The sequence below is a fragment of the Pelecanus crispus genome, chromosome 2 (assembly GCF_030463565.1).
Source record: "Pelecanus crispus isolate bPelCri1 chromosome 2, bPelCri1.pri, whole genome shotgun sequence".
NCBI lineage: Eukaryota > Metazoa > Chordata > Aves > Pelecaniformes > Pelecanidae > Pelecanus > Pelecanus crispus.
The window spans coordinates 91,187,918-91,209,534 of record NC_134644.1 but is presented as its reverse complement, the minus strand read 5'-3'; the positions used below and the strand labels follow the sequence as shown (position 1 = coordinate 91,209,534).

Genomic DNA, 21,617 nt, shown 5'->3' with positions numbered 1-21,617 from the left:
CCAGTATCTTAGTAAAAGTGACCATAAGACAACACTATGGAATACTGTTAGCTATTTGTGGCGTGTGGGCCCTACTTCTCCAGTCCTGTCTGTAACAGGAAAATCTGAGACAGTCTTGCTTTGTATGCGAGAGTCTTTCATTGTCTGTGGTACACGTACAAACAGGTTTAAAGAACTACCTCTTCTGTAAAAAAGTCATTAATTTCACACCAGTGAAGTGGCAACTATGACAGGAAGAGCATTTCAGTTCAATTTCTCTCTCTGCATCATTGTATAGGCTTTTTATGAAGCAGATTCAATTAAAGAAAGTCTACTTCATCTTTCACTAGCGAAAGCCTCTTTGAAGTGTCACTGACCCCAATGAGATTACATAGGGCTGTCAACAGTCGCTTCTCATTTGTAAACGGCCACTTCCAAGTTGAAAACCAGTTTAGAAAATGCACAGGGGAGCTGACTCAGATGTAGTATGTAGGTTAGCACAAACTGGACTCTTACTCTAGATCTCCCTATACTTGCTCCACCAATGTTAGTCCTCATACTTCCTCTGCACATAAAATAATGTATGAGGAGAGTGCTACCCATATGTCTTTCCTCAGGTCTTTGATGTGTAAGCGTAAGTGTTCACACAAACTTAGCAGCAGTGTGAGTCTACAATAACTTGAATGTTGGCGAGAACAAGATTTACTCCTGTATACATTATTACCTCTGTTTTTTGCCCAGTAATTCCCTGTAAAATGCCTCAGTGACTTAGGAACTCGATTTGTTCAAACTGCAACCATAATAATCCATTTAAAATGTTCTTATGCACTGTTGGTTGCATTACTAGGTAGTAGGACAGAAGGCAACTGAAAGCATATTTGAACAAGAGCAAACAATTACCTGTCTCTTTGAAGATTTTTTCATCGGGTGGGACCACCGAGCAGAGGCTGTTCAGGACCAGTGTACCCAATTTCAAAGCATTTTTCTCCGAACTCTTGTAGTAGTCCAAAGAATTGTGCGTCAAAACAAACCAACGCTTCTTTAGTTTCAGTGAAGACATCTTTGGGTTGTTCTTTACTTCCTTGTGTAGCCATCCTGTTAAAGACACAATTTGAATCACTTTTTTTTTTTTTTTTAAACAGAGTTGGACAAAATTAGGTTGTTAAAAGTTAGTTGTACACTTTCAACAGCAACAAAAATATGATGTGAATTGTTTAGCCCACATATTAAACAACTCTGAGTAAAGTCTCAAACAATGAAATGATGAAGATATCATAAAATTAAATATGAAAACTTTTCAACTTTGTTGTTTACCTAGAAAAATTCTTTTGTCAACTTACAAAATAGCTTTTGTCATCATTACAGTGTTTTCTTACATGGCCTAGCAGGAGTATAATTACAGCTGTATTAATTTGTGACTAAACACCACCGTACAAAGATGAGGCTCCAACACTGCCATGCAATGCTAGTATATTACTCAGATTGTATTGTGGGAACAATCTCTTCGAAGCTTCATGGATGTTAATTACTTTGTTACTGCCCCACTCCGTTCTTACCCCTCACAATGAATTCTTGTCCTTCCACTCTAGTGTCCCCCTTCGACCTTTGGAGAAGGGTTATCCAGTGATGCATCTCTTCAGGAGTGTCAGCATTACAGTGAAGAACACGATTAGCAGTGATGATCACAAATGAATTGGGTCTATGAAAATAAATGAAAATTGAAAAAGCCTTTACAATCAACATATATACTGTTTACCTCACTCGCTATAACCACAAACACTCTCCATTGTTTGCATGTTCTATTCAGACAAATACAGTCCACCTCTAAAGCATTTATTTCAACACCAGTAAACCTAAAAAAATTTAAGCATTTGAAAAGGCTCAGTTATGTTGGATTCACACCAGTATGTTAGGGTTCTGAATGGTGGGAAAGTTTACATTAAATTGCAACTTGTCCCATCTCAAAATAAATCTATGGCAGAAAAACCGTCCAATCTTTAATCAGCTTTGGATGTGAATCGGAACTCTATTTCAGGGTCAGATCTATTTAGCGTGTCTGCTTCAGTAGTTACATTAGCTAAAACGAACTACAATTTACAAAGGTCTATAGCGAAGCAGCATGTGAACACAGATTCTTTTATTTTTAATGCAGTGCAACCCAATTTGCAGAGAGTACAATCTATTTTTAATGAGAGTCTGGCTTTTACCCAATCCTACACCAGGATTCACTGAAGCATGAAGAACCAGCCCAAGTGAACTGTGCTGATGGCTGTCTGGATTAGAAAGGCAAGGTTTTCAGCCTACAAACATTTGCTTTAACCCTTTACCAGTAATTTTTTTATCCCAGAACACACACGGTTTTTAAGAACTGTATCAGATGTAGAAAATGGGAACGATGCCGTCTGGGCCACCCCATGCACGAGAAGCTCAAGGGCCTTCCTTTTACAGTTCTTGCAAGAAGGTAACCGGACAGAAAATAGAACCAATCAAAAAATTGTTTATGGGGATGGAGAGGTTCGCCCAAGTACGATACCATTCTCCAAAAACAGTGTGTGCCATGTAAAAGCTAGATGGATGACAGGATAAAGAAAAAAGTAAATAAAATTATTAAGAGGAAAAATTAGAAAACTGTGTGAAGTGAGGTTACAGTAAATCAAGTAACATGAGAAGTGGGTAAATTACCTTAAAAGTTATCTAAGAGTTACCTACAGCTCATGCTCACCAGTGCCATAGAAGGGAGTAAGGGATTGATCAGAATCCAACATTTTGGTCACGCTCACTGTGGTGCTGAAGTGGTGCATTATTCAGGAGGAGTGGTGGATGGGGAAACAAGTGGGCATGTGAACTGAACAGAAGGATTTTGTGGACTGTGTTTTAAAAGGTGTGAAGAGGAGGCAGCTTTAGATTGAGCTACATGAAGCACACTCTAGAAAGCTGGATAATGTGATATACAGGACAGAAGCTATAGAAGAGCTGTAGCAAGAGAACTGAAAAAGGAGAGCGCTAAGGTATAAACTAAGGTAGATAAAGCTATCAAACAGGAGATTATGATCAACAGTAGGCAACCTTCCAGGCTTCCCCCTCTTCCTCCCCAGTTTAGGAAAATAACGGAAACCCCATTCTTGGGATTCTTTCTGAATACAGATTCAAAGGGCGCTCTGCTCACCTTCTCTCTTTTGAGCTTGCAATAGTGGGTTCATATGTGTCAAGATAAAAATAATCTATTCCCTGTATTAGTCAAATTCTTTGCCTAACTGAAAAACCTTCCATCACTGATTTAGACTCCGAGAACTGTGAGGTGGGAGGGGGGAAGGAAAAAAATCTGTGTGAAAAATGCTTACAGGAGAAATGCCTTTCTGACTTAACATTTTGAAAGTGCTGGACATTTTTGTTGTATCATTTAGGAAACCTGGGCTTATAATCACAGTTACTTGTGGTATCAGTGCCTTGGCAGGCCAAGGACAAACCAGTAACTTCAACCCAGCTGTTTCACACATGTGCAATGAGACTGGAATGAACTCTTACAGTACAAATAATACCTCACAGCCAGTAACCCTATCACCAGAGTCATAGCCTGAACCCAGATTACTTTTTATCTCCTAAAATGCTGTTACTTGTTCAAGAACTAAGAATATCCTGACGGTTATTTTTGATGCCGCATTGTCTTTGTTATAAGAGATTTTTATTCTGGGAAATAATTCTCATCCCTGTAGAAAGAAAAGTCACCAGGCATGGTTCTTACTTACCTATCTGGATTGTCAGCTGCACAGACAGAATCAATTAGTCCCACATCGAGCGTACCCTATAAACAAATATCCAACCAGAAGAGGAGGAAGACATTTACTATTACATTACTCACAGTATTTTTCTCAGAGACAGGTGAAAGGAGCAGCAGCTTTGATCAAGCAAAATGAACTGCAGATTTAGGCATCAGTTTCTCTTAGCCATTTAAACTACTGAGGGGAAAACTAAGAGACTCAGATAAATAGAACCAGTAAAAGATTATCTCTAGTTAAGCTGGAGGCTGCTCAAAAATTGCTCTTATTTTTCTACGCTTCCAAACCTGCTTGCATTTTTCACCTAAAAGTGCCACCCCAACGTAAATGGCTTCCTCACAGAACAAACTGCTGAAGCCATTAAGCAGAAGTTTTTATTTCCCTTTGCTTGATACTAGGTTCCAAATTTATTCCATTTATTCCCACTGTATGTTGTACAGAATGATAAATGCAGGACCAGAGAAATCTCGAATTTTCTACTGTTGGGTTTTTAATTTACTCATTATCTGTACCTTTACAAAACCTTAAACTCAAGCATACACTGTGGTGTGATAGGGAACTGGACCAGAAAAAAACACCCCCCCCAACCAACACTCATTTTTCATCAAGGTGAATGATGGGAGAGGAATCAGAAGTCAGGCTCTTCTTTTGTATAGCTACAGGGTCAAGGACATGGAGCCTCTAGCCAGTGTCACAGCTACTACCGCATTTAAGGAAACCTAGGTTGTGACTCTCAGAAGCTATGGTCACCACAGTGCTCCTTGCTTTCTAAAAATATTTGGTGTGAAAAGTTCTTCAGATTTAGACTTACCACAGCATTCTGTGGATTTGCCTGCTCATCATGCATCTCTCGGATCTCTTGCTCTGTGGATGCATGGACTTGACTCAGTACACTAAACCACTGGCTGTGGAGAGAAAGGCAGCAGTGTAAGTAAAATGTTGCTTCTGCACAAGCCTTTTGTCACCTTTGTTCTGCAGAGATCTAGCAGGTTCTGCAGGTTTTTGAAATTGCTTAAGATTCCTTTTGTCGACATGCATAAAAGCAGCAAGGCTTTATATGTCAGTTCAAGTAATACTGGGTACAAACAAGCCCCTCCAGATCTCCTATCCAAGCTCATGTCATACCCTTCATCCTAAAGACAAATACCTTGTACAAAAAGCAGCATCTCTGAAAAACCGGCAGTAAGCACACTGAAACATCTGAGTGCTTAGAGAGTATTTATAATATATTCCACACATTTTATCTGGAAAAAAATACATTACTAGCTACACACAAAGCCTTTAATGGGAAACCCAACCTTCAGATTGTAAATTCTGCTGCACTGATAGCGTGACTGGTAATAGTTTCTTACAATGATGCTTCTGCAAAGACCACCCAAGTCCATCAAGTCCTCTGCAGAAGCACAACTGAGAGGGGAAAAAGAATAAAACCCCCAAGCAAATACCTCTACATTTTTTTGCTCCCTATGGAGCGCTGAAAAATCCAGCTGCTGGAAGGACCAGTGAAGTTGAACCAGAGCCAATTTGTGCCACTTCAGTAGCCTTGTATATATCCACAACAGGAAAACTGGCAGAGGTTTCCAGTACTTCAGCCCCCAGTGCTGAGCAACAATTGCAGGATTTAATTCCAACCACACCTTCTACTTCTGGGAAATCTCTACCCTCCTGGCACTTGTATATGATAAAGCTCAACTGCTCTAAGCAATCTCACTGAAATCTGAGGGCAGAGTTTGGCCTGTTCAGCAGGTTCCCGAATGCCATTCACTGAGATATGAATTTGCCATTCTAATGAAAACCACCTGGGGCCAAGTTTTCAAAGGGCTCAAAAGCCCAGCCTTTAAAACACACTCCTTACTTTTGTGCAGAGGCTTCACCACCACCACCAGGTTGAGGAAACACATGCAAAACTACTCGCTTTAAATATAAAACTATCTTTCCTGCAAGTGCTTATAGTCACAGAATTTATGCCTATGACACTGAAGTGCTGCCTCCTTTACTCCCGCATTCACAAGCCAGCTGTTCCTCATAATGTAGATATCTGGAAACCAAACTGCCAGAATAGCTTGAGAAAACCTGTGCAGTCTGTCAAACAGTACCGTCGCTGCCATATCCTAAATCTTTTCTAGCAGCTCATGCTTTCATTAGAAACAATGCAAGGCATGAAGAAAAAGAAAGATTTAGAGTGCCTGACAGTAAAGATGATGAGAACATATTCAGTTCTGATTCTTTTGTTAAGACTCAGAGATACCCACAGCGAGGTTGTGCTTAACACTTCCTTTGCTGGATGTAAGACACGGTCACTGAAAACCCCTCAAAACGAGGAAAGGGTCATCTAAAGAGAAGGAACCTCCAGCCAAAGAAAACTAAACCTCATCTACCAAAAAGATTCTCACAAATCAAATTCAGCTTCCCTTTTTGGGCTCAGGAATTGTGAATGTATTAGAAGTCAATCTTCTGTTTAAAAACAAAAAAAGACTTCATAGCACTGTATGCACAGTTAGTAATAATATATTACTGGATTTTAAAGAACAATTAAGAGTTTTCAGAATTTCACGTAATCTTTGTGTAAACAATGAAAAAGAAAATAATCATGGCACTTAGCAAAAGACAAAGGCAGATTTCACTCTCCTTTTGCTTTCTTCCCTCTCAGGACCTCCTTTGGTTTTCAGCTGAGTCTTAGAACCCAGGAACAGGGAAAAAGACAGACTAGGCGTTTAAAAGGCACAACCCCCCAGCAATGGCTGCCCACTGAAGCATTACTTCTTTCCTCAAATAAACTGCCATGATCCAAACAGTAATTCCTCCTTTGGGGGGGTGTCAGGTTGCTCTTGCTTTTTCCCATCATTTGTACAAAGAGCAACCTCAGATCATGATCTAGCCCATGTACAAAATATTTTTTTCAATAGCAGCTCCAGAAACAAAACAGTCCAATAACTTTGTACTTCACTTTTAACAATGCCAGGTATTAACGAGGCTTTGACTTAAGGCCGTCTGCAAATCCTTACACATGTCCCTCATTAAAGTTTTCTGGGATGACCAAGAAAAAAAAGAAACACAAAATGCACTGGTAAAAAGTATTTAGTCTGGATGGTGTGTTATGTGTACTATACACAACAATAGTCTATAGTGTCTCCTCCACCTTTAAGAAAAAAAATGAAAGACATGCATGACAACAGACAAGTCTTTATGCTGATAATTTCTTATCAGTCCCTAGGGCATGCACGCAAGTCTAACAGAAGAGACTTTAGCTAAGGTGTCATTTTAAAATACACTCACATCATGCAAGAATCTTAACAATGAGTACTGCAAAGCTCATACTTATTTCAAGGGTAATTTTAAGGACGCCTAAAAAATGAAGAATGATTCTGCATTGTAAGCATTGCTAAATTTATACTCAGAGTCCTGTGATATAGGAAGGTATTATACCTTTAAAAAGAATAGAATACGAAGCAACTTTCATGGCTTCAGAGCAAAACTAGCTCAAGTGATGTTGACATAGGCATCCTGCATTCTGGCCTTGGGGCAGCAAGGCAGTGGGTAATAAGCTTTGATTACTAAGTTCCCTTTATTTAAATACTTGATTTTTATGGGCAAGCATATTATTATCTTGCATGTACTGTAGTGTCGGGATTTTTTTTTTTTTTAAAAGATGCACTACAACTGCTCTGACAAGTCAAGCTTGCTTCTCACCTACCAGCCTCAGTTTGGTATGGATCCTTTAGCAACAAAAGCGAGACCCTTTTAAAATCAGCAGAAAGGGAAACACTGTGTTGCACGCTCTTCTTATTTGCGAACACACTTTCACCCTAAAACCCAGTGATCACATTACAACTTTTATCTGAAAAAACTTTAGGCTCTGCTTAGGCAAACAGATCCCAACCCTAAAGAACAGTACTTTACTTCAGGCAGATTACAGGGTCTTAAATATTGATTTAATCTATGCAGCCAAACACAGCAGGGTAATGCACAAGACAAGCATCAATGGCTGATGACTGCTGCTCTACGGACATACTGTATTTCAGAAAGTTGCTAGTGATAAATGGGTAACAGCCAAGTTCTAGGGAAATTTTCATTGGCAGTCTGACTCTTTCCCAGGAATGTTCTGCCACAGATTTTCTTCTCAGCAGGCCTTTCAAAAAAGTGTTAAATGCAATGTGTTAACACAGCCTGAATATTTTGTGACAGTGAGCAAACAAATTAATGACAAGCACAAGTCAGAATGGCATAGAGGTTACAAAGGGAAAGAGAAGAAAAGAAAAAGGCCTGATGATTTTCATACCTTGCATCCTCAGGAGACTCAGCAATTAAGTGGTAGGTCCTATCACCCATTATTAGATCAATACCATTTTCTTTGCCTGTATTATCAACAATCTCTCTGAAAAGAAGAAAACACCAAGATTGAGCATTAGAGATTGTCAACATTTTGAAAATTCTGCTGAGAGACTCACAAACTACTGATACTTCAAATAACAGCAGTCAGCCTTAATCAGGTTCGTTTGCAAGACTCACAATGTGATTGATCAGACAGTATTAATTCACCAAGCTATAGTTGTTCTGTTTTCTGCCTATACAAATATTCAAACTACTATGAATGTCACTACACCAAGTTGACTATTCTGTTATTGTTTTAACAAGAATGAAAGAGAAAGCATTTTCAAACCTCAAGAGAGGCAAGGGTAACTGATTTGACAAACGGCTATACTTCTGAACTGACTGCATACCCAAGTTAATTTTTGGAGTGGTAAAAAGAGAGCTCTTGAAGATTAAAAACAAAAAGCAAACAAAACCTGGATTACTGATTCTGTGTGATTTGAGTCAGCATAAGGACAATTCCAAACATGACTTCCAGAAAAAGCTGAGCACTCATCTGCTGAAAAGTTACATCTTCCTAATTTGTAGTTTGGACATCTAAGTATCAATATATTAAACAATCATGAACCACAAGCACAAGACTTTTAAGGAGTAATTTAAGTATTATGCCAGGTTTTCCTGAAGCTTAAGAAATCAACTGGATTTCATTTTTGCTGTTTTACTATATTTGCCTGAAGCTTATTATTTCCTTAACTAGCTATACTTCCTTATCAGCTATACTATTCTCATAAATCTCTATATCCTATAAACAATATATGCGAGCTCTGCTTATCAGACTCGTGAGGACAATTTATGTGCTATTAAAGCAAAAAACTGTAATTCTGTACTGTTTTCTTTGATTTGGCTTCCTTCCCTCCCAATAACAGTGTCCACAGAATACCTCCCTGTTTGATGTTTTACGTGAATCAGCCTAAGAGTTATTTAATTTGAACAGGGTCCCTAATATGGAGTGGTGAAATATGTAACTCACATGATATGTTAGGAATGCACTCAGTGAATATTAAAATTACCTAGAAAAGCCGTTACTTATTTCTCATGACGTACAGCTCCTTAAATACAAGTACACTTTCTTTTAGCTGTTTTATACACAAACAGTCATTGACTGAACCTACCGTTCAAGTTAGGTTCAACAACCTTTACCTGACAACTTTAAAGGTATGTTCAACAAAGAACTTCTATAGGGTGCAGTCAATGAAACAATGTGGTGATAGCAGAAGACAACGATTTAAACATATTAGAAACATATGCTAAATAAATGCTATGGTACATGACACAGAGTCACATTCACTTTCAACATAAAAAAAATTGTGGTGGGAACATGAGTCTCTATTCAGAGATTTGCACAACATCCAGCAGCCCATTGGTTTTACAAGAGCAAGTCAGGAAGCTCACTGAAACTATTTACTTTGTCCTGCCTGAAATCAGGCTCAAGCCAGGACTTCCAAAGAAAAGATTAATCTAAGCTTTCAATTTGGTTTAAATACTCTGTTAAATTAACAAAATAAAATGGATAGTTGCAGATTACAAGGAGCAGAGTGGATTCAAGTGTTACAGCCATTTCTATTTTTCTCTACCTTGGAAGAAAGCTTAGGTACGCTTTTATACAGAAATGAGACTACCAACATTAGCACACTAATTTTTAAATTAGATAATCCATAAGTTCATAAAGTATACTGACTGTTCAGAAGGAAAAATACCATCCCTTAGAAAACTTTTTCAATGCATGCTTCAGGAAGCATAGAATTTTAAGGCGTAAGGAACTTCAGTTAGCAAGACATAAGTTATTAAGTTAGGTTTAGTTACTCTATTCTTCTTAAATGAATATACGCATGTTAAAGACTGTTCTACCACTACCACAATTATTTCAAACATGAAAAAAATCATAAATGCATACAGAAGATACAGCTTTGACCCATGCTAACTTTAAATACATTCAGGGCCTATTAATTCCACCCTCTCCATTCTAGGTTTGCCTGCAGCTACGGACTTGGCAACATGCCCCAAACTGCCTTGGGAATCATTACAGACTAAGTAGGGCCTCTAGTCTGGGAGAAAGCATAGATGGGTTCATTACAGCAGCAGTTTTCTGAAGTATTTGTCACTGGCTACTGGCTTAGCTCGGGAGCACTCCGTAGACTTAAGAGAGCGCCAAGTAAGGACAACACTTGCTTTCAACAACTTCATCACACACACTCTCACGCTTTCATTCACACAATTTGAAGGCAGGGCACTCAACATCTTCCCAGATTAAGCCCCGAGAAGTATTTAGGAGAAACTATGGCTAACATATAAACACATATAAACCTACTTGGCTGTTCGGACATCAATGGCACCCTTTAGCTTTTCTTCACTGTCATTTTCAAAGTACATCAACCTGGACTGTCTGAGAACAAACCATCGTTTCTTCCAGTTCCTTCGGGAAAGCGTAGATGATCCACCCCCCTTTTTGTGAAGCCAACCCTGCTTAAGTGCTTCCTGCTTGGAACGAAACCACAGGAAGGTCTCATCTTTCAGGACACACCAGCGTCGCTTCCATGTGTTTATTAAGCCACCTGGCAAGGGAGACAGATGTGGGTTTACATGTAGGTAAGACAAACAATTGTATTATAAAACAGAAGCTGTGACCAAACCAACGCTGGAAGATGCTGACCAGCAATGCTGTACTTAAACTGAGTCTCTGCTGCAAGCCACGAAACCAAAGATCTCATTTTTGCATATCCTTAGGGCCATCAATATTGTTGGCGATCTAAAGACCCTTAAATTATAAATTATAATAAGAGTCTACAGAAAAAAACATATATGTGACATATCTATAATTATATATACTTATATGTAACATATATACATAAATAATAAATTATTAAAAAGTCTTATTGCATATGAGAATCAGATCTTTAACACTGTTTTCAATGTATCTCAATGATAATCTAAAAAAAGGTCAGTGTTAAACTCTTTCCTCTCTCCAGGTTACTAGGAGGTAACAATGATCAACTCAAAACCACAAAACCTGGAGAAGCTATACTTAGAGGAGGAAATATACCAGTGTGAGCTCAGTCATACCAAAGCGTGGCTATACTGTCTAAACTTCTTGCGAGTTTTGTTACGGTAGACAATACACCTTACACCGTAGTTACATCACAGTCATAAAAACCTTAACCAAACCAATATACTGTCATTCCACAAAAATTTATTGCTAACCATGTCAGAAAGTAAAAGCCATGCTAGTGATGACTGTGTTATTTTTCACGCAAACATAGCTGAGTGCACATTCATCACTGTTCCTATTCCAGGAAAATAAGTTACGCTACAGTGACGGGTATCATACAAGGATTAATCTAGATTACAATTTACTATCAAACATCAGAAGATAAACCCAAGAATCTTAACCACAGAACTCCTGTGTATATTCTTTCAGAGTTTCTCATGCCTCTCTGCTACACATACCCTTCTTTGTGTCTTTCGGATCCAAAATGAAAGTCGACTGAGGCCAGTAAAACTGGTCTGCAATGTAGAATGCTGTCTATGTTACAAAGTTTTGGGAGCAGGAATCAGCTTTCCTCAAAATTTGGTACTACTTGAATTCGTGAGTTATTTTGCTATATTTATACTGGCTACTCCATTGTTTATGAGCCAGCAAAGAGGTAAAATGAAACAGAGGCAGCCCAAAATGTTGATGTTCCTTTGCAGAGGGGAAAAACACTGCTAGATGTAAGCCACTGCAAGTAACTTAATTTGAGAGCCGCTCAAATTAAGTTACTCTTCCATCACCCTTTGAAAAATAAGAAAATAGCTTAACTCTACAGGAAGTGGAGTGCAAGGTATAATAAACATTTCTGGTTATTTTGTCTATTTAGCAAATTCTGATCCACCCAGTACCTTTCATGTACAGAAAGCTGTGAAAGTAGGGCAGGCTGACACAGCTATAGACTGAATCCCTCCGGTAGGAAAGCTCATCATCTGTATCAAACCTGGAGTCAAAATCTTCTTCACTGTCTTCAAACTACAGAAGAAAGGAAATAAAGGTGAAATGATCTCTCACTAAAGAGTTTAGATAAAATTGGTTAGAAGTCTGCAGCTAAAACATTTTATGATCTATTGGAAGAACATGATTCCTCACTGCTTTTCGTCCAGCTAACAAAGGAAGGAGTACATCAGAGTAAGCTGCAGCTTGAACTGTTTGATTACACACTAGCCCTAACGTCACGTTACAAATCTACGAAACAGCTTTGTAGCTGCTCAGGAAAGTAATCCCTTTGCAAGAGCATGGCCAGGGTATGCCACTTTGTGCTACCTCCCGCCATCGTTGAAGTGCTCTGGGTAACAGTTTGGGGAAGTCTTGGAAAAGAAACATATTCCACAAGCTGTGGTAATAGCTTTCCTCCACCCTCACCCCAAAGAATCAGAATTTCTGTTCTGTATCTGACACACACCCACAGTCATGCAACAGGAGGGAATCCTCAACAAAGACAGCTAAAAGTGTTCTCCTTTTAGGCAAAACTGTCAACTTATCCCAACAACTGTGATGGCTGTTTGACTGGTTTCCATTACCTCAGCTGTAATAGATATTTTAGTGTTAACATTTTCCTTCCAAATAAGTCAGTGTTGCTAAAATACGTTTTCACCTTTCCCAGCCACACAGTCTCACAGAAGTATTCTGCGAGTGGTTGAGGAAATCATATTCTCCCCAAATTTGTCAGAGTGAAGCCCACAGTACACTCAGTAAACAGCACTGAAAAAGAGCTCTTCAGTACAAGTGTCTGCCTCGCTAATTCTAGTATTTGCCCTCATGTGAAATACTCTCCAAGTCATCTCAAAATACACCTAGCATTTCAGGGACTTCTGCAAGCAGCTTATTCCATACTGTTGCAACTTGCACGCATAACTGGAATCTGTTTTTTCTGAAATCAATTCCCCATGCTATCTGGTGTCCCCGCCTCGAGAAGACAGACACACACAGAGAAGAATTTTGCTTATGAATTGCATCCAAGGCACTGTGCTCCTCACCAAATAACGTGCAGGTCTGCATTAAAACAGATGGAACTATATCCTTGCATAAGCCTAGGACTGCAAGCAGCATCTGAGCTGCCTCTAATTCTAATGCACTCACCCCAGTGGCATCTAGATGGCAACAGACAACTATGTCCATACACAGTCTAAGCAAGTCAAACTACACAACACAGACATTTGTAAAAAGAGCTACCAGTGATTCTACAGCTGCAGAGTGGGGAAAAAAAACCAGAAAGCACATATCAATTATTACATACTAAAACCAATGATACTTACAGAAGACTGAGCTCCTTCAGAGCTAAATCGGTATGCTCCAGAGCTATTGTATGTCCCTACTGAGCATCGGTAGTCCGGCGACCACTGGCTACTGTGCGAATTAGAGAAGGTCACGCTGCTACCAGAAGTAATAGCACCGTCTTCATAATCGTCTTGGTCGTAATCATAGTCTCCATCGGGAGAAATAAGTTCCACAGAATTTGGAGGTCTACACGACACATTTTCTGGCATGCAGTATGTGGATTCACCACTTGAAGAGTTGTGGAGACTGACTGTATCATGGGTAGGAGGTATAAGCATGGTGTTGCTAGCAGCAGGAATTGTTGGCACCACAGTATCATTCATATAGGGATCCTCTTCTGAGGAATCATCGCTTGTTCTGATGCCACTGGTCCTTTGATCAGAATGGCCATGCTCACTTGGGTTGGGTGAATCCTTAAATGCATCATCATCAGCTTCAAAGCCCTCATCTACTTCCTCCTCAGGATATGGCTGGCTGAAGTTAAAATTGGGCTTTTCACTGCAGGCATTTCCAGTCTGTTCAGTCAGCTCAGCAGGATACCCATTGCCCACAGAGAGAGACCGCTCTATGTTTCGGACACATTCATCAATCTCATCAAAGTTCAGAGATTCCAGGAACTCCTGGGCTGCTCGACATGCTTCGTCCTCGAGCCGCCGGAGTTCCTCGTCTCGAAGCTGCTGCAGCCTCTGTAATGAAGCTTCTGTCAAGGACAGCTCCTGCTGCTTCTTCACGCGCTGCAGGTCTTCAATTTCTTTTTCCAGACGCAGGATTTCTTCCACCTGCCTGCTTTCTTTCTGCTTCTCCACCTCCTGCTTCAGCTCTGCCTCCTTCTGGGCTTTCTGAATGGCAGCCAGTTCCTGCTTCTTTCTTTCTTCTTCAGCCTGCATTCAAAATAAAATAAATATAAAATAAAATATGCCCCCCAGTGCAAGATTCCTCTTTAAAATTTATTTATTTCTAAAGCACTATGCTGCCACTGTGCTGTTCATTTAAAAGGACCCTTATCCCTACATCAGAAAGAAAAGGAAAGAAAAAGAAAAATGAAAGCATGATTACATTTGCTCACAGAAACTGGATAGCTCAAGTATGTGCAGAAAGTTCAATCTTTGCCACAAACTAAATGAAGCATGAGGTGAAAGAAATTTCCATGCAAACAACTGTATCAAGTTTCCTTTGGCTTTATCTGCCAGCTCCTGTAATAAGTTTAGTTTAAATGCCACGGATGCCTTTTATTTTTTTAATGGCTGGGTTGAGATACTCAAATAAACAGGACGGCTGAAAGCATTAAGAATATCATTTACCTGCTGGGCAAGACGCTCTGCTTCTTGCCTTTGTCTTTCCCTAAAAGTGAGGGAAGAAAAGAAGTTAGTAAATCAAGCTCAACAAAAGCTCATCACATACCTTCGCTAGGGCAATAGCTCAGCTTACAGAGATCATCTGCCACATGGAAAAGACAGCCAAAAATAAGCTCACCAAGGATGTGTTTGTGAATATGAAACTACCATGATAGCTATATGCGTCTTTTAGCAAAAGCAGCAAAGGTTTCCAAAATCACTTGATCAAGAATAGCCTGAAACAAAGGCTATTCAGAGCAAAATGTAATGTGGCACAGACATGAGAGTGATGTAAACAGCATACTGCACCTTTCTTCCTCCTCTTTTCTTCTTTCCTCCTCCTGTCTCCGCTTCTCCTCTAGTAGCTCCCTGTAAACACGTCGAGCAAGCTGGCCTCGCCGCTGCTTCTGAAGGATTATGGCTGCTTTCTTCAGGCACAGGAACTTTTTTCTACCACAGAATGCTCTGTAGTTCTTCTGTATCACAACCACATAGTACAGAATCTTTCTATACTGCTTTCTGGGAGGAAAAAAAAAAAAAAAAAAGCAAATTTCTAAGGAAACAAGGAACTAATGAGCAGTTGTGAGAGGTCTTGCCATGGTGACCTGCAATAATGAGCCCATGGCAGTAAACCAATTTATTGTTTCTAGCTCTGTGATTGTTTCCCCATTCTCATTCACATTCTCCTCCCTAAGAGAGGAAAGAGATTCTCCCATTTCTGTGACAGTTCTGTCTGTGTCTTCATTAAGGAAATGCACATTACTTGTCTCACATTTTCTTATGCCCCTGACAAGGAGATGCTGAAAGGACAGTTGTGTGTGTGTGCGCATACATGCAGAGAAAGAATATACATAGACAGTCATCCCACATCTCTGAAAAGGAAGATCATGACCAGCAGGACAGCTCTGTCATTAAAAAAGGAATACAGTTTTTAAGTAACATACTAGTCAGAATATAAGGACAGGACTAATATACACATGAAGAGAAATTACCTCATTATGCAAACAAGTTTCCTTAAACTGTCCTCAACTGATTTGTAGAAAAAGCAGAGAAATGAACAGATGGGATGAGCAATACACAATGCATGAAGCCAGGTAAACAAGTGGAACATTAATCAGTTACCTAATGTCATGGTTCTTTAAGAACCAAGCTGATTGGTTTTATTTGCCTTCTCTTTTCTCACTGTGACAAAGCAAAGATAAAGCTGAATCTCAGCTGGTAACTTGGGACGGCCGCACTAGGCGCCATCCAGTTAGAGTTCCTACCATGGATCTAATGCCATGATACAATGATATGGATGCTGGCTGACTTCCAAACTTCCATAATGTCCTATTCATTATATTAAACCAATTCAAACTCCATTTTGTTTTATTCATGGGTCTGGCAAAGATACCAGCTGTTTTTTTCACAAGCCACTTACAGGATCTGGATGCCTGGTCCCTAGGAAAAGTTAAGAATTGTGCCAGAAGGATTTAACTCCATGATACCACAGCCATTTATTCCAAAGCTTAATTATCAATATTCTGATCTAGTCACTTACCGGGCTGCATAACCTAAGATGTGCGCTCGGATAATCATTGCTGCTTTGGTGACTTCCACCTCTCGCTGTTTCTCCAACTTGTGTTCCAAGGACTCCCGGAGAAACACCTAGATAAGAAAACTTCTGGCTTAGTAACTTGCGGAGAACATCATATATAAAGGACAGCCAGGGTGCTGCTGATGTCAGTCCAAGCAGCAAACCTCAGCTTTGAATTCAGAGACAAACATACCATTTCCTGAACAGAAAAGAAAAAAACAAAACGTATTCCTCTTAAAAGAAAATACCTGCAGATGATCCTCTAACTTTGGACTTCAGTGGGAAGAGCCTGATTACAGTAATGGAAAGTTTAATTAGGAGCAGGGTTTTTCCAAAAGCAACTTAATTACTGGATTAATTAAACAGCCTTTCCCACCAAAGAGTAACACAGGCCAAAGAAGTTCTAGGACTTAGCATGAACTTCCTGAATTGAGAGGCAGAAATACCACCCTGATAATTTAGCTGTTTCACAGTAACATCAAGCTCCACAACCCCTTACAAGCCTCACTGCTTCCAATGACCTTTCTGTAAGCCTGCAGAAGTAAGCAGAAATGAGAGTGGTTTCATATTCGGGTTGACTCGACTGTGTTTTCCTGTTGTTACACAGGGAGACAGCTGCCAGGGCCAGACACCCCACCGCAGCCGTCCACCCTCGTGCGACAGACCGCTCCCCAGGCGCTCACCCCAGCGCTAGCTTGGACCATTCGCCCGGACTGCCTAGTGCCTCTTAGAGGCAGCTTTAGCACATGGCATTGACATATACTGAGCTAACCCAGCTTATTTTGCCTTAAATGAATGAAACTGCTTCTCCAGCCAAGTAGAGGCATGGGGGATGCAGCTTCCCTCTTCCACCTGCCTCGACGTCTGCTCTTTACCGCAGACTCACGAAGTGGTGAACTATCTGCTGCCAGCGCTCTTTCCAGGTCATCTCCACTTTCCCTTTTTGGAGGCTAAGTCTGCTGGTATCAGCTATAGGTGGCAACAGCCTGCCATGCTGCTGGCTAGGACATGAGCAGCTGGAAATTCAGTGACACTTTCATTATCTGGGATGAGAGCCAGGCTGCACATCACAACATGGCAACGAGGAAAGTGCATGGATAGCGTAGGCTCTGCTAAGGGAGGAGGGCTGCATCTAAAAGCAGGAACGCTTCCTTGAAGTGTTTCGATTTTTTTCTTGCTGTAAAAAAAAAAAAAAAAAGGACAATATGGACTTTTGGGTGTGTTCAAGTAGAAAAAAAGGTAGTTTCTCACTCTGTGTTTAGGGGAAAAAAAGCCCATCATCAAAGCCAAAGCAGCAGCACTCCTGAGAAGAGGCACAGTTGTCAGTTTTGAATGTAGCTAGAAAGGGACTACATTTTACCACAAATTACCCAACATTACGGAACACAAAAAGTCTCACAGAAAGTCCCAAAGTTCCAGTATTTGAGTTGCACGGGTCAGCTCTTTCTATATAACGCTTTGACTCATGGAAGAAGCCTTTTCTTTCACCCAGTGGGCAATCTTTCTTTGCTCCACACACACTGGCTTTAAAAACACACCACAATTCTGCTTCAGAAAGGCATTCAGCTACTTCCTGAACAAAAATGGATGTTAAGCACATGTTAAGCCCAGGCTAATGCCTTTTCCTGAGCAGGTGCATTGCAGCTTGAGATGTAAAAGACAAGAAAAATTCACACTGAAGCTAACTTATTGCAATGTTGTTACTACCCCTTTTAAATAGCATGGGCAGGATAGTGCCCCATCCCGTCTTCAGTCTGAAACCAATGCCCTCTTGTTCTCTTCTACAATAAGCTGTTTATGAAGACTCTTACAAATGTGCAGGCAGCTCCTGGGGGGGATGAGCCCAGGCCCCAGTAAGGGAAATTACAGCAGAGCTCTGACTCCTGACTAAGTCCTGATGAGCAGTTGGTTAAAACAATTTTGGGTTCTCACAAATGTATGCCCCCTAGATGCCAAAGCACTGTCCGGGGTCTGTGTATAAATACTGCTAATACGCTACATCTGAAAGTATAACAAGAAGCACAGCCTAGCTCTGTGGGTGAACGTTATCATTGTATTATTTGTAAGCCATCGTCTACAAAAACGGGATGTAAGATGACTTCAATTGCCATCAGAATATTTCAGATTCTATCTCTTCCAATAACTGTAAAATTATTAAATCAACTTTCCCATAGCATCTCCGAGATTCCCTAAGGGTGCAGAGGAATGGAGAAACCCTTCAAAACTATGCAGTTGTGGAGACGAGGAGGAAGGGCATTCCACAATTCTAACAATTGACAGGAAAACTGCAAGTGTAACACATAATTCAGCAAACTTTACTTCTGCATCTGTTTTTTGTTCTCCCTCCACTACGGAAGCCCTGGGAGCGCCAACAGCAGTTACCCAGAGAAAAAAAGAAGAGAAAGCCATCTGCAGAGGCCTGGGGGATGATCCTTGGCAGTGATGGGCTGATGTTTGTAATCCACTCTCTAAGTACTTTGCACCAGGCTTTTTTAATATTTAGGAAATCTCAGATCCTACAATGGGGAATCTTCTCCTGAGTACACAATACTTTCACATCATTTGTTAAGTCCAAGAGCACAAATTTGCAAGAAGGAGGGAAGGTCTGCACACAGTAGTTGTCCAAAATCAAACTTGCAGAACGAGCATGCAAAACCACCTGGATTGTTTTGTTTCTCAAATTAAAATTCCATTCTTTTAATTAAAATAATTTGAATTTTTTTTTGGAAGAACAAAAGTTGCAAAAGTTCAGATTGTCTGGTAGGACACATATCGAGGTCTAATGTAGCTCTGAAAAACTCTCAGACTAGACTGGCAAACACACTTAGAGGTCAACTCTGCTACATGAACACTGGCTAAAATTCCTCCTCTGATTTCAGCCACTGAGCAGGTATCACACAGATGGGTTTACTAGTATCAGTGGAGCTCCTTGCAGAAAAAAGTGTTACCTCACGTGCTCGATACTTCTAAAGATGGTAAAACGCAGCTACCATGTTTTAAGTTCTGATCCTCACCAGCACCATCACTTGTGAGCAGTGGCAGGAAATTCCAGTTGACCCTTTCTCCTTGAGTGAAATCACCAGTCAGTGTCTAAGTGCCTTAGACAGAAAATTCCTCAGCACAACCATTAATTGTTGGTATAAGGGTTTCAAGAGCACCAATAGGCATGTGCAGCTTCTTTTAAGGCCCAAAGTAATTATCATTACAACTATCCCTCTGCAGCTGTGCAGTCTAAATCCTGTCCCCTCAGCTTTGTATAAGCAGCAGCCCCACAATATGCACAGTCAGTTTATTTTACCTTATTTTTTCCAAGCTGCCATTCAGTGCTTGTGTTGTCATACAGATGAAGTAGGACGGCACATTTCTCATTTAGATCTTCAGGCAGAGTTAAGTTTCTCATAAGGACTTTATACCTGGCAACCAAAAAGTATTTATTGCTTCATTTAAGAGACAAGTTCTATTTTTGCCATATGCTTTTTTTGTTATCAGATTTTCACTTTATTTGTCAACACAGAAACATTGATTTGGTACCCATGACTCGCATCTGAAGTGCACAAATCAGTGTATTTACCTTTTGTAAAAGTCTTGAAAGGGCCTCCGGACCGGGAAGCCAGCCCTCCGAATCCTGACTGTTTCCAACATCCCAGAATAGCGCAGCTGGTTAAGCACCACCGTCTGATCAAACTGGTCTGGCATCTAAAACGAGCAGGTTCAAAACAAGGATTTTAATAGCAATGGTTAGAGATGTCAGGGGAAATAAAGGGAAAATTATATGAATCTGAAATGCACAAAGGCTAAAAATTAGCTACTCAGTGTTTTAAAGGACATCAGCAGTACAGAACATAAAAATATATCGAAATAAAAGGGTAATGACACAATATAATTTCCATAGACACAACATTTACAGCTCTTTAATCCAATCAGCTATCTTTTTCCATTTCTTGTATATTCACAGGCCACTGCTGTGCAGAAGAAACGACAGAAAGAACAGGTAGCTAATAGGTCAACAGCTACAAGCTTTGACCATTTTGTTTCTTTAGCAACTGAATTTACAGTCCCGGTAGATGATTCCAAATGTTGAAAATACACAAACACAGTAGTGTGATACAATTTTAGAAAAAACAAAACCAAAAGGTCAGAAAAGATTTAAGTTTTAGTGTAGTGACACTTCATCTACTATGGACAGGGATGGAAGTTTGCCAATGCTACCTCAAATCTTAAATAAGCTGTATTTCAATAAATTTCTATTTGCTGCTATTCTGAACAGCAGAAATATTTTAATCTGTAAACAGAAAAAAACCCGTGCTTGTCTGAACTAAGTTTCCCTTAGTTTGCATGCAGTTCTTTCAGCATCATTTTCCATTTAGAAAACAGATAAGCCCAGCTACTCAGTCATGAAAACCTGTGAATGCCCATCAGTATGTTCCTGCCCCCGGGAGCCTCGGCAATCCTGTCGGCAATCCTATCGTCCCATAACACAGAGTCCCCCGAGCCACCTGTGCTCTGACCACGCTTTGAGGTAACCCAGCCACAGCCACACAAAACTACTCACGATAGTTGATAGCAAAGTTGAAGATGCCCCATCCCTGGAAACAGTCAAGATAGTGCTAATCACTACCTTGCAAAACGCCGGCAACCCTGATACTGAAATAACACCACATGTAAATACAGCATTTAATTCATCAGCCCAAAAGTCCACGTAAACACACCAGCTGACCATCCTACAGAGTCATTTGCAGGGCTGGAGTACAGTGCTTAGTATTTTGCAAGAAGAAGTTTGGAAGGCGAGATCTCATAGATAGAGTCAACAGTTTATAAAAGATCTGAAGTTCTTCAGCTGATAGAAATGACAGCAAAATGAAGCCCTGAGCAACTGTAAATCAGAGGACTTTCTTGGTATTTATTAACTGGCTTTAATCATGCCTCTTGTTCAACTTAGCAAATAAATGACTCCCCAAAATTTTAACTTCTCAAAAGTAATTTCAGGAAAGCACAGACTCAAAAGTTAATTAAAAATATCTAGCCTAAATTTTTCCATCAGTGCCTTTATGCATAAAACAAAACACTGTGTGCCAGTGATAACTCAGATTAGCTAATTAGGTAGATTCAAGAGTATTGGCAGATCACCTTCTACCTCCTTCCTTTAAAAGGCAGAATGTCTAAACCAAAACGATGCTATTCTTCCTTTCATTAATTTCTTTTCTGAAGCTGAGGTGGGAGACTTCTGTGTAGGTGCAGCAGCCCTTCTACACCGACCTGTCAGAGCCGCACGGGCA

At 40.1% G+C, this 21,617-nt stretch overlaps 1 protein-coding gene across 1 annotated transcript in view; it reads right to left on the bottom strand.

Moving 5' to 3' along the window:
• Positions 1-21,617, bottom strand: part of MYO10 (myosin X) — a 134,703-nt gene that overhangs the window by 11,385 nt on the left and 101,701 nt on the right. Inside the window, exons 20-32 of the mRNA XM_075705032.1 lie at positions 19,913-20,037; positions 19,640-19,754; positions 16,306-16,412; positions 15,075-15,284; positions 14,733-14,772; positions 13,410-14,312; positions 12,003-12,126; positions 10,435-10,678; positions 8,035-8,130; positions 4,567-4,660; positions 3,726-3,781; positions 1,536-1,678; positions 880-1,074 (exon numbers count right to left, since the gene is read on the bottom strand). Coding sequence (XP_075561147.1) covers positions 880-1,074; positions 1,536-1,678; positions 3,726-3,781; positions 4,567-4,660; positions 8,035-8,130; positions 10,435-10,678; positions 12,003-12,126; positions 13,410-14,312; positions 14,733-14,772; positions 15,075-15,284; positions 16,306-16,412; positions 19,640-19,754; positions 19,913-20,037 — 2,452 coding nt within the window. The remainder of the gene's footprint in view (positions 1-879; positions 1,075-1,535; positions 1,679-3,725; positions 3,782-4,566; positions 4,661-8,034; positions 8,131-10,434; positions 10,679-12,002; positions 12,127-13,409; positions 14,313-14,732; positions 14,773-15,074; positions 15,285-16,305; positions 16,413-19,639; positions 19,755-19,912; positions 20,038-21,617) is intronic.